Raw genomic sequence first — 16,520 nt, forward strand, 5'->3', positions numbered from 1 at the left:
GTCTTTAATGTTTTTCATTCTCATTCTTCCTTCTCTACCCTGTCTTCTCATTTCCCAGTAAAATTTTCTCTTCCTATTCCCTGGTTTCCCTTTCCTTCTCCTTGTCTCCTGTATTTTACCCCTCCTTCCTTGACACACCTTCATGGGCCCTTATTAGCTTCCTACCTTCCATGTGTAATTCAATGTAAGCGTACATTATTCTTGGCATGTGATATTTTTATTTGTCTCAATCATGATGGACAAATATCCACTTAGGGGGCCATTCTCATTCAAATCAACATACATGTCCAGTTTGCTTTGTTTCATGTTTGTTATTCAAGATATGAGTCTGGCCTTTCACTCCCATATCATGCCTGCCATGCACTGTCAGTATTTCACCATGATGGACTCTGATGCTCATGCAACCATGAGCCAAAATAAATCTTTACTATATAACTAGCCTTGCTCATGGTATTTATCACTTCAGTAGGAAATATCACACAAAGATGGCATTGCTGTGAAAAAGCCCCACACCATTGATTTTAGAGGAATGTGGATGACTTTGGGACTTTGGATGAGAAAAGCAGTTGAATACTTTAGGCAAAGCTTAATATGTTGTTCTCGAAAGAAGCTGGAAATCTGAGAGCAATGTGGACTCTGGAAGCCCACATCAAGAGGTTTCAGAGAAGAAATATATTAGCAATTGGGTTAAAGAATACTACTGTGATGTGATAGTTTGACAAAGAATTTACCTACCTTCTTTCCCTAAGAATTTGTCTCAAGAAAAATTGAAAAGCAATGAACTAGTTTCTTTGGTGGAAGTAATTTTAAGGCAACATGATTGTGAATCTGTGGTATGGTTATTATCGATGACTATTACACAGATCTATAAAGAAAAAGAACAACATTAAACTTCATTTTCTGCTAGGGCTTGTGCTGAAAAATTCCACTGTGCCTTAGGCTTTACAACAGATTAAAGGAAGAATTCTCTAAGGGCAAGAATCCATCCAACTATACTTCCAATTCAAGAAACAAAAAATATAAGCATTTTTTATAAGACCTCATAACTCCTATGAACTTTTAAAGAATTTACTATGGTAAAAGATAGTTAACATGACTTTTACAAATAAAAGTAGATAGTTTTAATATGTAATGTCACCATGTTCTGGCAGGGCTTCGTTTTCTTGACATTCAGAGTCTAATTAACTCGCATTCCTACTCTCCTGGGGACTATTGAAAACGTAGAGAACGAACTTTCCAAACTCAGAATCTGACTTGAAATTAGTATCCAATAGTATAATATTTGACATAAAACCACTAATTATTCATTTTAAGCAAGCTCTTATGAATGATTTTATTGAGGTTTAATTTTTACTCAAAGCCTGCATGTATTTAATGTATATAGTTTTATATCCATGATAGCCACAGATATCAGTTCCTTAAAACTTATTTTTCAGTACTTTGCTACATCATACTTTATTGAGGTCATGAACAAACTGGTATTACATTCCAGTTGGAATTCTAAAGTATTGAACAATTATGGAGGGGAAAACCGCATACAGCTAAAATTGTAACGGACTATATAAACTTGGGAGTCACTTAATCTTGAATAAATGTTTTATTTGATGAATTATTTTAAAACATCTTAAGTGTATATTTATAATGATACAACTTGTCTATATAATATAGCATGCTAAAATCTAGCATATTTATAATCAGATATAGTGTTTGCAGTTATAATTGTTTCAAAACTATTATTATTTAGATTTCTCTTTTTTATTAGATATTTTCTTTATATACCTTTCAAATGCTTTCCCGAAAGTTCCCTATAACCTCCCTCCACCCTCCTCCCCTACACACCCACTCCCACTTCTTGCCCCTGGCATTCCCCTGTACTGGGGCATATAAAGTTTGCAATACCAAGGGGCCTCTCTTCCCAGTGATGTCTGACTAGGCCATCTTCTGCTACATATACAGCTAGAAATACCAGCTCTGGGGGGACTGGTTAGTTCATATTGTTGTTCCACTTATAGGGTTGCAGACCCTTTCTGTCCCTTGGGTGCTTTCTCTAGCTTCTTCATTGGGGTGCCCTGTCTTCCATCCTATAGATGAATGTGAGCACCCACTTCTGTATTTGCCAGGCACTGGCATAGCCTCATACGAGACCGCTATAACAGGGTCCCTTCAGCAAAATCTTTCTGGCATATGCAATAGTGTCTGGGTTTGGTGGCTGATTATGGGATGGATCCCTGGGTGGGGTAGTCTCTGGATAGTCCACCCTTTTGTCTTAGCTCCAAACTTTGTCTCTGTAACTCCTTTCATGGGTATTTTGTTCCTCATTCTAGGGAGGAATGAAGTATCCACCCATTGGTCTTCCCTCTTCTTAATTTTCTTGTGTTTTACAAATTGTACCTTGGATGTTCTATGTTTCTGGGCTAATATCCACTTATCAGTGAGTGCATATCTAATGACGTCTTTTGTGATTGGGTTACCTCACTAAGTATGATATCCTCCAGATACATCCATTTGTCCAAGAATTTAATAAATCCATTGTTTTTAATAGCTGAGTAGTACTCCAATGTGTAAATGTACCACATTTTCTGTATCCATTCTTCTAAAAGTAATTATTTTTTTTTCTTAAATGAATGCTGATCATACTGAGAAGAAAGCAACTTATAAATTAAAATTTATTAAAATAGGTATGGTGGTGAGAGAATAATATTTCAAGTTCTATCAAAGTTTTAGAGTTTTATACTTATAATAGCTTTCTATTAGCGTTTTTACTAAGAAAGCAATTTCTACAGCTTTGGTAATATGACGTTTGTGCCTGTTTAATTTCTACAGTATATGATTAGTATATAACATAATATATACTGTATATCTTATATATCATATAACATGTATTACCATAAGTTCCTTATTTATATGCAATAAAATTACATTTTCCATCTGTATATTTAATATTAAATCACAAAATTAATTATGACTAATCTTAACTTTTTAAAGTCAGATTGTTCATCTCCAAGGCAGATAATATTTTCAAAACCTGTTCATAGATTTATCTTGTACATAAAATCATCTAGACAGCCCATCATCTTACATTTACTGTTCTTTTAGTTACCAAAAGGGAAATACTGATTTCCTGCCATGTTTGTACAGTCTCAGCAGTAAGTTTCTTTCACTGAGTTACTTACGTGTAATTCACAATTCATGGTTTTTTCAGTTTGGCGTAGTGCTATAGTTTTTGTTTGAATAGGAACTGGATTAAAATTTTTCAGATTTTCCATTTTATTTATGGTTTTAAGGGATAAGTCAAAAGAACAAGCTTAGGCAATAGAAACTGGTTCAATTACGACTCTATGGATTGAAAACTTAATCTTCCAAAATCAAGTGATAGTGATCTGCTCTGATAGTCTCAAGCGGAGTCAGAATCACTTATGAGAGTCATCTAGAATGTAGCAGAAAGAGTACAACCTTTCCTTTCTAGATGCTGAGGAGGAAAAGGAGGTGGAGAAGGAGGGGGAAGAGGAGAATGAGAAAGGAGGAAAAAAAAACCAGTCTAGTCTTAACATTTTAATTCCAGCTCATAATAGCCTTTATTATTAGTAGTATTTTATTTATTTACATTCCAGTCATTGCTCCCCCATTCCTCCCATAGTTCCTCATCCTATCCCTCCTCCCTCTTGCCTCTGAGAGGGTGCTCCTACCACCCAACCATACTTCTCCTTTCCCTGGGGCCTCAAGTATCTTGAGAATGAAGCTCATCTTCTCTCAGTGAGGCCTCTCCTACATATGTGCCAGGGACCAGCCTATGTATGCTCCTAGTTGTCTCAGCCTGTCTGAGGTCTGGGTTAGTTGAGACTGTTGGTCTTCCTAGAGGGTCACTCTTTAGTGGTAATATCATCTTACATCATTTATTGTTGCTTTGTTTCCCTTACAGCTGTATTATTTAAAGCAAACCCAATATGTGTTTGGCATTTTCCTGTGGGGTCGTTATGCGGTGCTTTGTTATTCTTTTGTGGTCGTTTACTGTTTGACTTACCTTTTGTTGGTCTCTTGATGTTACTGCTGGATCTTTTGGATAGCTCTACTCCATTTATCTCCTCCTAACCTGGAGTCACATTTATTTTACTTGTCTGTATTTTAAATGTTAACCGTCTTTCATATTAATGCCTTTAACCATTGTCTTCTGTACTGTGCCTTTGTCTGTTTTCTGTAACTATGACATAAATGACAGAGCTTGGGTAATGGTTCTGGGACTGGGAGTTTTGATGTGTAGTAGGGCCTCCTGTATGGATTATAACTTGGTAGAAAGTGATCACACAGGTAACCAGGGAGATCAGGCTGAATGCATGCTTACCTCAGGACATAGTCACACAGTAACCAAGTCAGTCCTACACTGACAGTATTAACCATTTACAGAGGTCCAGAGCCTAATGTTCTCTAAAAGGTCCCACTTCTTATTATCAGTATAGTCTAGCCATTGAGGTTCAATAGGAGTTTCAGAAGATTTTGCGTTCACAATGGCATACAGAGATGTCTGTTCCTCCTACATTTCCCTGCCCCTGTCTGAAATTATTTAAATTGCTCTCCCTAACCATTGTGTTGGTCCTGCATTCCTTTCTGTACTTTTTACAAGTATATAATATATAGTATGCTAGCTTATTAGAGTTGCCTATAATACGCATTTGTGTATATATCTGAACAATTTGCACCTCATATCAGTAGAAGTTCTTCTTAATAACAATTTATTGTGCTAACATTTTGATATGCAGTATCATGACGAAGTCACATGTGTATCAATATTCCCCAGTGCAGGACCTGCCTTTACACTAACTCACACTTCCATTTGCAGACACCTGAGTCTTTTCTAGCATTCTCGGGTTACTGGTGGTTGATATTCCAAGCTGCCTTTCCGGTCTCAATAATGGCAAAAATGTAAAGTTATTTTCATGGATGTTTAAAAAACCACAGACAGTATCAATTCTAATATTTCTTTCTTTCTTTCTTTCTTTTTTAAAAGTGATTGTTTTAATTCTCTTATTTAGAACACTCTCAAGTATTTAATGAGCATTATAATATTAAAAACTGTTAAATAGTTCATTTATTTCTTCTAAGAAACACAAAAAGTTCCAAGAGAACTGTATTAGTAATGGCTGTTCTGCCTGGATGCATTGGGCCATTCATAATCAACCGTATTCACTTTCCAGATCCCTGGACCAGGCTTCACCATCATACAAATAGATGCTGTATCAGGGTTACAACATCTGTATTAAGGGATACAGAAGTAATTCTTAGTTCAACCTGTATGCTATGACATAGACTATACCCACAGACATCTTGAAGCTATGCCTGATAATAAATACCACCACTTGTTATTTCAGAGGATGTGGTAACTTCTGCTCCTGACCCAGAGTCTCCAAAATTGAAATATAAAGAACCTTTCTAGTATGGGAGAATTCTCTCTTTTTTTAAAGCTTTGTTAAACATTCATGTTTTTTCATAAATGGAGTGTCAGACAAACTCATGTTAAAATACACATAAGCACTTTAACATCTACATATTATTGTACCTCATTTTATCAAGGGAGTTGCTACAGTCTTGGATTGCATTTTGTTTTATGCTGGAAGTATATTTTCCTTAGTATTTATAGAAATTACACTGTCAATGATATCCTAAATTACTTTAATATTTAAGAGAATCTGAAAAAGTGTATTTAAAATTGACATTTGTAATGATGTTGCTATCATATTCATAACTAGTATAATTGTGATTTTTGTATCCCTAGATGGCCATTTGTTTTTAATCAATAATCTAGTCATAAGCCAATTAATAAGACAGACTAATATTTTCACAATATGTTAAAGGTTTATTTTTTTTTTATTACCTATTTTCCTCAATTACATTTCCAATGCTATCCCAAAAGTCCCCCATACCCCCCACCCCACTTCCCTACCCACCCATTCCCATTCTTTTGGCCCTGGCATTCCCCTGTATTGGGGCATATAAAGTTTGCAAGTCCAATTGGCCTCTCTTTCCAGTGATGGCCGACTAGGCCATCTTTCGATACATATGCAGCTAGAGACAAGAGCTCCGGGGTACTGGTTAGTTCATCATGTTGTTCCAACTATAGGGTTGCAGATCCCTTTAGCTCCTTGGGTACTTTCTCTAGCTTCTCCATTGGGAGCCCTGTGATCCGTCCAATAGCTGACAGTGAGCATCCACTTCTGTGTTTGTTTGGCCCCGGCATAGTTTCACAAGAGAGAGCTATATCTGGGTCCTTTCAGCAAAATCTTGCTAGTGTATGCAATGGTGTCAGCGTTTGGAAGCTGATTATGGGATGGATCCCTGGATATGGCAGTCTCTAGATGGTCCATCCTTTCATCACAGCTCCAAACTTTGTCTCTGTAACTCCTTCCATGGGTGTTTTGTTCCCACTTGTAAGAAGGGGCACAGTGTCCACACTTTGGTCTTCATTCTTCTTGAGTTTCATGCATTTAGCAAATTTTATCTTATATCTTGGGTATCCTAAGTTTTGGGCTAATATCCACTTATCAGCGAATACATATTGTGTGAGTTCCTTTGTGATTGTGTTACCTCACTCAAGATGATGCCCTCCAGGTCCATCCATTTGGCTAGGAATTTCATAAATTCATTCTTTTTAATAGCTGAGTAGTACTCCATTGTGTAAATATACCATATTTTCTGTATCCATTCCTCTGTTGAGGGGCATCTGGGTTCTTTCCAGCTTCTGGCTATTATAAATAAGGCTGCTATGAACATAGTGGAGCATGTGTCCTTCTTACCGGTTGGAACATCTTCTGGATATATGCCCAGGAGAGGTATTGCTGGATCCTCCGGTAGTACTATGTCCAATTTTCTGAGGAACCGCCAGACTGATTTCCAGAGTGGTTGTACAAGCTTGCAATCCCACCAACAATGGAGGAGTGTTCCTCTTTCTCCACATCCTCGCCAGCATCTTCCACCTCACACCAGTCAGAATGGCTAAGATCAAAAATTCAAGTGACAGCAGATGCTGGCGAGGATGTGGAGAAAGAGGAACACTCCTCCATTGTTGGTGGGATTGCTAGCTTGTAAAGGTTTATGTAATCAGTCATGCCTATAGATTTTCAATATCTGGATATTATTTTTATACACTCAGTTTTTTTATTCAATGTGTAAAATATATCTTGATCCTTCAAACTTAGACTCCTATTTAATGCTTAAAGCAAAAATGATTTATTAATCTTAGCTCCAGAGAATTTCACATATCAAATTCTTTTAAACACAGGCCATATTAGAACATGCTAAATCAATTGTTTGATGAAGAGATAGCCTGCACATCTACTGATCCTGCACCACTTACTGTCATAGCTTCTCTGTCCCATGCCACGCTCAGATGTTTGCTCAGGGATATTCACCCGCTCCTGTAGTGTTCTCATTTTTCAGTTATTGGTGGTATTAGCAGCCACTTTCCTTCTCATAAAACCTGCCTGGTTTTCCCTCTTTAACATATTTAGAAAAATTAAATATTGTTTCTATTGTGATATTTTACAACAATGTATATATCTTTGTGTGCACATTTTAAAATTGGTGTTTGTATGGCTCACACTTCTAAAACTATGACCAAAATATTTGTACTCTCATGCTCATTACATAGAATTTTGACTGCCATAGACTTCAAGAAGTAATGCCTTATAGGTAAATAACATATATGCTATAGCTATGAGGTAAATAAATTATCTAAGTATCTGATGAAACCTTGTGCCAGAAGTCAGAACTTTGAAATCATATGGTCCACCTAGTCATAAAAGCAGAAGTCCAGGAGCAAAGGACCCTTAGTTCTGTTTGTGTTTATCTAGCTGGTCAGATATGAGCTGATTTCATACAGTCTGTTTCATAAATGCATCCTGCAACATTTTGAGAGTCTCCCATGGTCTTTGCAGGGTATTCTTGTGTCAGCATAGTTTTAATTTGTTTTTAGAGGAAAGATTCTTCTGGATCCTGGTTTGTATTTTGCTTCACTTAGATGGGAAAGTAGAAGACTGTTTTTGTTTGCTATACATTTCAAGAATTCTTTACATTAATGGTGCTTTGAAATGGGTCTGCATTACATCTATCTTTAATAACAGCTCTGTTAAACTCTTTCCTCTCCTAACCCCTAGACCTTATTATAATAAGAAACATATGAGCTTTTGAAAGGAACCGAAAAAGGTGGCCTTTGAAACAAAATAACACAATTCTTTTAAATGGCAACAGAAGTTCTCTGTAACCGTCAAGGCAAAGACATCTCCTTGACCTTCTAAATTAAGTGCAATGAGTTTCACATTTACCAAGCACTAACTGAAGTTTCTGAGCCTGTGCATCAGTAGAGTGGGAGCAGAAGATCGTTTTTAATTATTAAACCACAATCTGGTCTATGAGAAGTTGCAAATATCAATGAAATTTATAAAGATGATCACTGTGTTTATAAGCTTTACATTTCCCACGATAAACCACTATGAACACATGATTTGGTAAATGGGAAAGAGGCAGAAAATTCACCCTTAATCTCAGCACATTGTACAGTTGCTATCAGTGAATTACCATATACTTACACATTTTTTTCCTGAAATATGTGGTAATGGTTTTATAGTATAACTGTGATGATACCTCTGTGTAAATACATAATCATCTCTTGACTATTTTCTGTTCTTTAATATGCATTTATAATTTAGGGTATAAATGTCTTCAGAGTCTATAAATAATATTATTTAGCATATTTTTCATAAAAACAATAGTAAATGATTTCCTAAAGTCTTGTGATTATAGACTTCTATACTCAAGGATCCTCAGAGAAATCACGTTCTGCTCTCCCGTGTTACATGCTGGTGCAGGAAGGTTATGACAATTCCCCTTGCTTCTTGATTCTAAACCAAGGTTCCCCCACTGTGTTTACCAAGTTGTTACTCACACACGATCCCTTGTGCTTTATCGCAGCACTGTTTGGTTCATCTGAATTCTCTCTACATTTTCTGTGTATACTGGTTACCTTTGTCTCTTCCTTAAATTCATTCTAACATTAAATTTTTTTCATTTAGGCAACATGACTGAATAATTTGACTTAAAATGTCTCTGAGACTTTATAATTCCACTCTATGGTAACAGTCACCAGTATATATATTTGTAAAATCACCCCGGCCTCCCTCACCCATACATGGTTTCAATATGTATCATTGGCTGATCTGGGACTGGCTATGTAAGTCAGGCTAGGCTGGAATTCAGAGACCCACCTGCCTTTGCTTCCCAAGTGCTGGGATTAAAAGACATGCATCTCCTTTTCTGGCCTCTGTTTTTAGAGATCTTTTGTCCAGTTTTGTCTGTGTGGGGTTGGGGACCAGGTAGGTGGAGTATGTGCAGAGGAATGCAAGTGTCTGCAGAGTCCAGAAGAGGGATTCATATCCTGGTGCAGTTTTTTTTCTGTCTTCTGTTCTCTCTCACGGACACCGTCTGCCTCCTATTTATCTGGGACGCCTACATCACCTACAGTGGAGCATCCTTTTCCTCTACTATGCAAGAATTTCAGGAAGCTGTTCTCTTAAGTTAATAAGGCATCTACTAAAGAGAAAATCCCACAGTCATTATTGTGCATTATTCCTATTTAAGCTAGAAGGCAAAAGAAGGAGCTAGGTGTGAACACAAATCTCAGTATGATATTGGAGGTCTTGGGTACCTTGTTCGAAATGTATGAATTATGAGAGAGGCACATGGAGAAAAGGTTCAGTTAAGTGCCCTCTGTGCATGCATGAGGACCCGAGTTCAGATCCTCATGTATAAAGCTGGAGGATGCAGTGTGCACCTAGAGTGTCCATGCTGGGGAGATAGATGAAGAGAGAGAGATTCCTGGAGTTCATTAGCTCTACAGCCTAGCGAACCAACAAACCCCAGGTTTGGTGAGAGATCCTGCCTCAAGAATAAAGGTGGAAAGTAATTGATAAAGACATCTGACATCATCCTCTGGCCAAATGCTCAGGTGCACATGCATACATACATACTATACATAGACAGAAAAACTCCTTTGAGTCAGAAGAGGATGGTCAGATGACTTTATTTTGAGTGAAAAAATGATAGAATGTGTAGGAATCCTGTGGGAGCTATTATAACAAACAATATACCAATTATAGTGAACTTTAGGATTTTGGGAAGACAATTCACAGATTAGTATTTTATTTTCAAATGTTCAAAAAAAGGGTTTTTTTGAATGTTAGAAATGTTTTTTTTTTATTTTTCTTATTTGTTTGTTTGTTTGGTTGATTCTGTTGTTGTTGTTGTTGTTGTTATTCTCCATTTTGCATCCCATCTGGAGAATACCAGGTGCCCTTTCAGATTATTTTCTTGATTAATGACTGATGTAGGAATGCCAAGAACACTCTGGGTGGTGGTTCACAGCCTCCTCCTTTGGCTCCTCCATCTCTAGCCCAAGGTCCAGCCCAGCAGTAGGTGCAGCAGCAGTGGCAGGAGGCTCCTCGGCTTGGGGCTATGTAGGTAGAGCCTGCTCAGTTTCAGCCAAGCCACCTGATCTGTCTGCATGGTGAATAATGAAGTGTCCTGGGCCTGGGTGAAATCATTAAATGAACCCCCAGAAGCCCACATAGGATCTTCTAACTTCTGTGTCTGTTTTATTTCTCCATCTGATATTTTAGCTTCTTCATGACCTTCTTTGAGCAGGTCAGCTTTTCCGATGGCTGGTATCTCTGAGTCAAGTAATGCATATGGCTGGTCCATCTCCATGCACGTGGTAATAGCAACTTCAGCCCCAGGAACAGGCTCTGAGGACAGCTGCTCATTTCTAGCTGGAGGGGCATCCTCACCCTGACCAGCTACAGTAGAACAGTCAGCAGAAGAAAGCATTGCAGTGGATAATCTCATGTCTTGCTCTGCTTCAGAGAGACAGAGCATGTCTTCTCAGGACCCACCTAACGTCATCTCCTGGCTGACACTGTCCTAGCATGAGGCCCCCAAGTGAATGCACCTATGTCAGTTTCATATCTTTGAATCTCTTCAGCCAAACCACTGTCAGGAGTTTCCTCCATAATGAGGTTACACATAGAAAGACTTTTTGAAGAGTCAGGCTTTAAAGTATGCAGAAAAGCAAAGAGAAAAAAAAAATGGAATAGACCATGAGATATTTGATGAGAAACATACAGTTCTTCATTAGTGTAGTATCAGTTAAATAAAATCAGAAAGTACTTGATCCCTGCCATATCCAGGGATCCATCCCATAGTCAGCCTCCAAACGCTGACACCATTGCATACACTAGCAAGATTTTGCTGAAAGGACCCTGATATAGCTGTCTCTTGTGAGACTATGCCGGGGCCTAGCAAACACATAAGTGGATGCTCACCGTCAGCTATTGGATGGATCACAGGGCCCCCAATGGAGGAACTAAAGAAAATATCCAAGGAGCTAAAGGGATCTGCAACCCTATAGTTGGAACAACATTATGAACTAACCAGTACCCCGGAGCTCTTGACTCTAGCTTCATATGTATCAAAAGATGGCCTAGTCGGCCATCACTGGAAAGAGAGGCCAATTGGACTTGCAAACTTTATATGCCCCAATACAGGGGAATGCCAGGGCCAAAAGAATGGGAATGGGTGGGTAGGGAAGTGGGGTGGGGGGTATGGGGGACTTTTGGGATAGCACTGGAAATGTAAATGAGGAAAATACCTAATTAAAAAAAAAAACGATGAACTCAAGTACTTTCTGATTTTATTTAACAAAAAGTTTAAATAGCTTTAGTATCCTATTAAAACAGTTTCTTTATTTTTCTGATCTGAAAAAACAAAATAACCAGTAGCTTGTTGAGATCTCTATCATAAAGAATATTTCACTTCCATGTATACTTTGCACTGATGTCATATTAAGCAATATCTTCAAGGGCAATACTGTAATTATTTAAACATTATAGTTAGTGCTTGCATTGCCTAAAATACGATTTCACTGAATGCAATTTAAAAATTCTATTAGCTAAAATTAACTTCAATTTATTTCCATTTTTATATGTCTGAATTCTCAAAAACTGAAAAATATGTCACATTATGTTCTATTTATATTTTATATATTGTGATTATTTGTCTCAAGGAAAAGAAATATGACATATGACTCCTTGTGCAATGTGAATTTTGGGGATTCATTAAGTTATAAAATAATTTTCTCTAAAAATATTTGAAAATATACTAATAGATTTATGCAGATGTATTTCCACCTGAAATTTCATTCCTAAAGACTTGATTTTTCAATTCAGTGTTGTTACCTTTAAGTGGGAAAAAACTCATTGTCATTCCTGTATTATTTTAGCAAAGATTCCTATAAATTTTGTGTTTGATACATGATTAACAATGTCTTTTAGGTATTGCTTACTTGAATGGAATGTGTAGTGAAAAGAGGAAGTGTATTATTGCTGAAGACAATGGCCTGAACCTTGCGTTTACAATCGCTCATGAAATGGGTCACAAGTAAGTAAAAGGCGTCACCATACTGTACGTGGATTAATGATGTGAGTTTTGGGGATCCCTGTATGCCTTTGATTATTATTATTATTATTATTATTATTATTATTATTGCTTTTTTGGAATCTATGTTCTTGATAACTTAGAAGAACTTGCGGTAAGAAGCAGAGGGAAGTATAATGCAAAGCACATTTTGTAACCTGTAACCCTTCCTCATAGTCTGAATAAACCCCATTGTGCCCTGGCAGCCCTTATCAAGATGGTGCATGGCTGATTTCACTACACATTTCCAAATAAATATCATGGACAGGCATGAAACTACAAAGCAATGTGTGTTTTTAACAAGTATTCAAGAAAGTAAAAAATATTTCAGAATAATAGAATCCCTGTTGCTATCTGCATAGACAGAGTGAACTGATTTACATGTTTTAGATAAAGTATCTAAACAATTAAATGAGACATAGTAATGGAATGTGGTCAGCACTAACTTGATCCTGAGCAATATTTGTCACATCTGAGCACCTTCCCCAATCACAGACCAGTGCAATTAGTAGATTACACAAGAGGATGCATACAGCCATCATTCCTTCCTCTACCCCCATTTTATTGAAAATAGATTTTCCTCCACACAATATGTTTTAATTATGGTTTTTCTTTCCCCAGTTGCTATCAGATCCTCCCATTTCCTCTTCCATTCCTCTTCCTACACCCTTTCTTCCTCTCCCATTAAAGAGCAAATAGGTGTCTAAATAATCAGAAATTTGAACAATACAAAACAAAACCAAACAAAAAGGAATATGACAAAATGAACAGAAGAAAAAATGAACCAAAGAAAATATGCAAAAAAACACACATATGGACTTAGAGAGATACATGTTCACATACATAGGAATCCCATGAAAATTTAACACCAGAAAACATAATTATACACAAAAGATTTAAAAAAGGAAAAACAAGGCATCTACCAAGCATCATGAGGCAAAGAGCCCCCAAAAATGCATTGGATTGGTTTTGTGTGGGCCATCTACTGCTGGGCACAGGACCTGCAAGTCTAGATCTGCCAGTGTCATTAATCCCAATGATAATTGGTGACAGTGGCACATGAACAGTATTTAGACATTCTTCAGTACTCAGAGGAATAATCTCGTGACTAAGTGCTGTCAGGACTCTCAAATAATAGCAAAAGTAGTTGGAAATATAAAGAATTTTTATTTACGCTCTCAAGGTTATAAAAAGTTGTATCCATTGGAGTGGGGTTTAATCATAAGCCATTGAATGGAAGTCATTCTCTTCTGGATGCCTACATTAGATTATCAGCTATCCTTGGACCTAAGGTTTCATTCAGTAGATTGAGCATAATACTTTTGTGATTGGGTTACTCTAAGATTAAAATTACGTAAAAGTTCCCCCTTGTATTTTCAGAAAGATTATTATAGTGGACAAGGTCTATATTGGGAACAAACTTAATTCTGAATATAAGCTTTGCAGCTTCTGAGCCACATCAGCAGTAGAAATGTCAGATTTAGTCAAGTCTTACCAAGAAGGGTAATCAATATGGCAAAAGACATTTATCTTCAGTTCGGTCTTCCATGTTTACTGTTATTATTTTCTAATCTGTTCACAAGCTAACAAGTTACAAAATATGATATGAGCAGACAGTAGAGTTGCATCAGCCCTAAAGCAGGATGAATATGTATTGTTTAATGGGTGCAACTGGCGATTTTCAGATTAAGTGAAACTAGCTGACAGAGAATAGGCAAATATCACATTTTCCCCCATTTGCAACCCAAAATCGTGTCCAGATATGAAAAATTGCATTTTTTATGACACAAAATCATTAGGGAGACTGGGAGAGGAGATTGGCAGGAAGGAGAGAATAGAGGCTAAAGGGAGGGTTTGGGGATGAATGTGGACAAATAATGTGATATACTGGAAGGAAACTATTTTTAAATGGCCAATGCTATGTACAATTACTATATGCCAAAATTTTTTAATAAATAAAGCAATTAAGAATCAGCAAACTGTTTTCTCTTAGGATTTGTTGAGTGGAATTTTTACAACAATATTAACTGATGGTACTAATAGATAAAGCTTTAATCTCTAGAAATGTATTGCTTCTGAAAATATTTAAAATTATTCTTTATAAAATTAGTAGCCCTTATCCTATTAAAATTAATGACAGGTTTGAATAAATTTAGTGTTACTGTGTTGTATTGCCTAGAATTTTCTATAACAACTGTGTTATGCTTTCCTCTACCACGTATATTTTGGCCAGTGTCATACATTACTTACCTGAATGGGTAAAGGGACAGGGGACATTGAATCCTTTGCTTATGGTTTCTCAGAAGACACCTGTATATTTTTACTTTCTTCTCATTGTAGTGTGCTTACTACTATAATTTTATATGTGCCGATAAAACAGTAAATATTCACATGGTAAGAAATTGCATATTTCACAGAAAAAGTGTTAAATGACAATTTTTAAAATGACAGCTTTAAACACATTATAGGCAGTCATAGTATATAGATATTTATTAATATTCACCAAACCCAATAGTTAGTAATAATTATGTCTAGCATACTCTGTATTTTAAGGACATAGATATTGAAAGTCACTAGAAAAGTGGGCCTAAAGATCTCATATTTATTAAACACACCTTTGTAGATATAGAAAGGTTAGATTTTGAGTTGAAACATGAATGAAGATTTGCATAGGAAATCATATTAGAAAGTAACGACACATGTTAGGCTAGGGCTAACTGTTCCAGGCAAAATTAAATTGAAGTCCGTTGGCAGATATTTTGAAAAATGTTGTAAAGAGTAGGTTTTAGCTAGTTCATTAGTTCTCAGAACTTTCGAGTAAATAAGAACCATTCAGAAAATGTACCATAGTGAGATTTCTTATACCCTATGGACCAATGTTCTCTTTCAATCAATGGTACTAACACCATCTAACTAATGTCATGTCTATCTAAATACCCTGTCCATTATGTTTTAAGGATCTCTTCTTACCAAGAGAAATGAAAGGACTTTACTTTGGAGGCTGGACTCTTGGTGCTCCACAGGTTGATAGCATCAGCCATTGTCATCATGGACACCAGCAGAGGCAGCTAAGCGGAGACAGGAAGGAGAAGTTTACCGCAAACATTCTTAGGATGTGGGCTAAGCAAGCAGGAATGTCCCAACTGCAGTAGATAATCAGTGTACTGAGGGTAGAGCCTGGTCTTAATTGTATCTATGATGCTATCTCCTGTAGCACCAAGGCATAGTTTGAGCTCATCGAATGATTGCAACACCTGTAGGCAGGCTCTCCAGCGTTGGGGAAATTGAAAGAAACCTCTTGTGTATGCCTTTTTCTTTCTCTTTTTAAACCTCTCTCTTTTTTTATATTTGGATTGGAGATGGGACCCATGCCTTCATGTGTGCCAGGAAAGCATTTTAGCACACATCTGATGTGTTGCCTTGTCTCACATAGGTCTTAGAAATGCTAATAGAAATAGTTGTTTTGTGCTGGGTTTTATTGCAAATTAAAGTGAGTTAAATGATTAAAATTAAAATAAAATAATAGATATAAATTATTTTGTAATTCCTAATATATAAGCATTTTTCCATGAGGACACCACAGTGCAATTATATAGAATCAGATATATTTATATATTCAGTAGAATCAAATGACATCTTATGGAAACCAATTTACTTCCATTTAGACATAGACATCACTTGTTTCTTCTTGTATTAGTTTTTATGACATAAATATTATGTCATGAAAAGTACTAACACAGTCACCAGTAGAACCTCTTTTAAATTTAATTTTTTAGAATTTCATACATGAAAATTTTATTTGCATTATTTCCACTCTTCCCCTTCTGAACCTCCCCACGTTGCCTTCTCTTGCTTTTGCCTTATTCTTCTTTAATTATCATTGTTATGCTGAGTGCATTTAGTGCTGTTCATATGCTTATATGTTGAAGCTGACTACATGGGGTTGGATGATCTGCGGCTTCATCCTTGAAGGAAACTGTCCCTCTCTAGGCAGTTAGTGACTTTTC

At 36.7% G+C, this 16,520-nt stretch overlaps 1 protein-coding gene across 1 annotated transcript in view; it reads left to right on the forward strand.

The window, feature by feature from the left end:
• Positions 1 to 16,520, forward strand: part of Adamts19 (ADAM metallopeptidase with thrombospondin type 1 motif 19) — a 202,891-nt gene that overhangs the window by 88,129 nt on the left and 98,242 nt on the right. The window contains exon 8 of the mRNA XM_021150815.2: positions 12,372 to 12,477. Within this exon, the coding sequence (XP_021006474.1) occupies positions 12,372 to 12,477 (106 nt within the window). The remainder of the gene's footprint in view (positions 1 to 12,371; positions 12,478 to 16,520) is intronic.

This window comes from Mus caroli, unplaced genomic scaffold (genome assembly GCF_978045245.1).
Source record: "Mus caroli unplaced genomic scaffold, Mus_caroli_1 scaffold_19, whole genome shotgun sequence".
NCBI classification, from domain to species: Eukaryota; Metazoa; Chordata; class Mammalia; order Rodentia; family Muridae; genus Mus; species Mus caroli.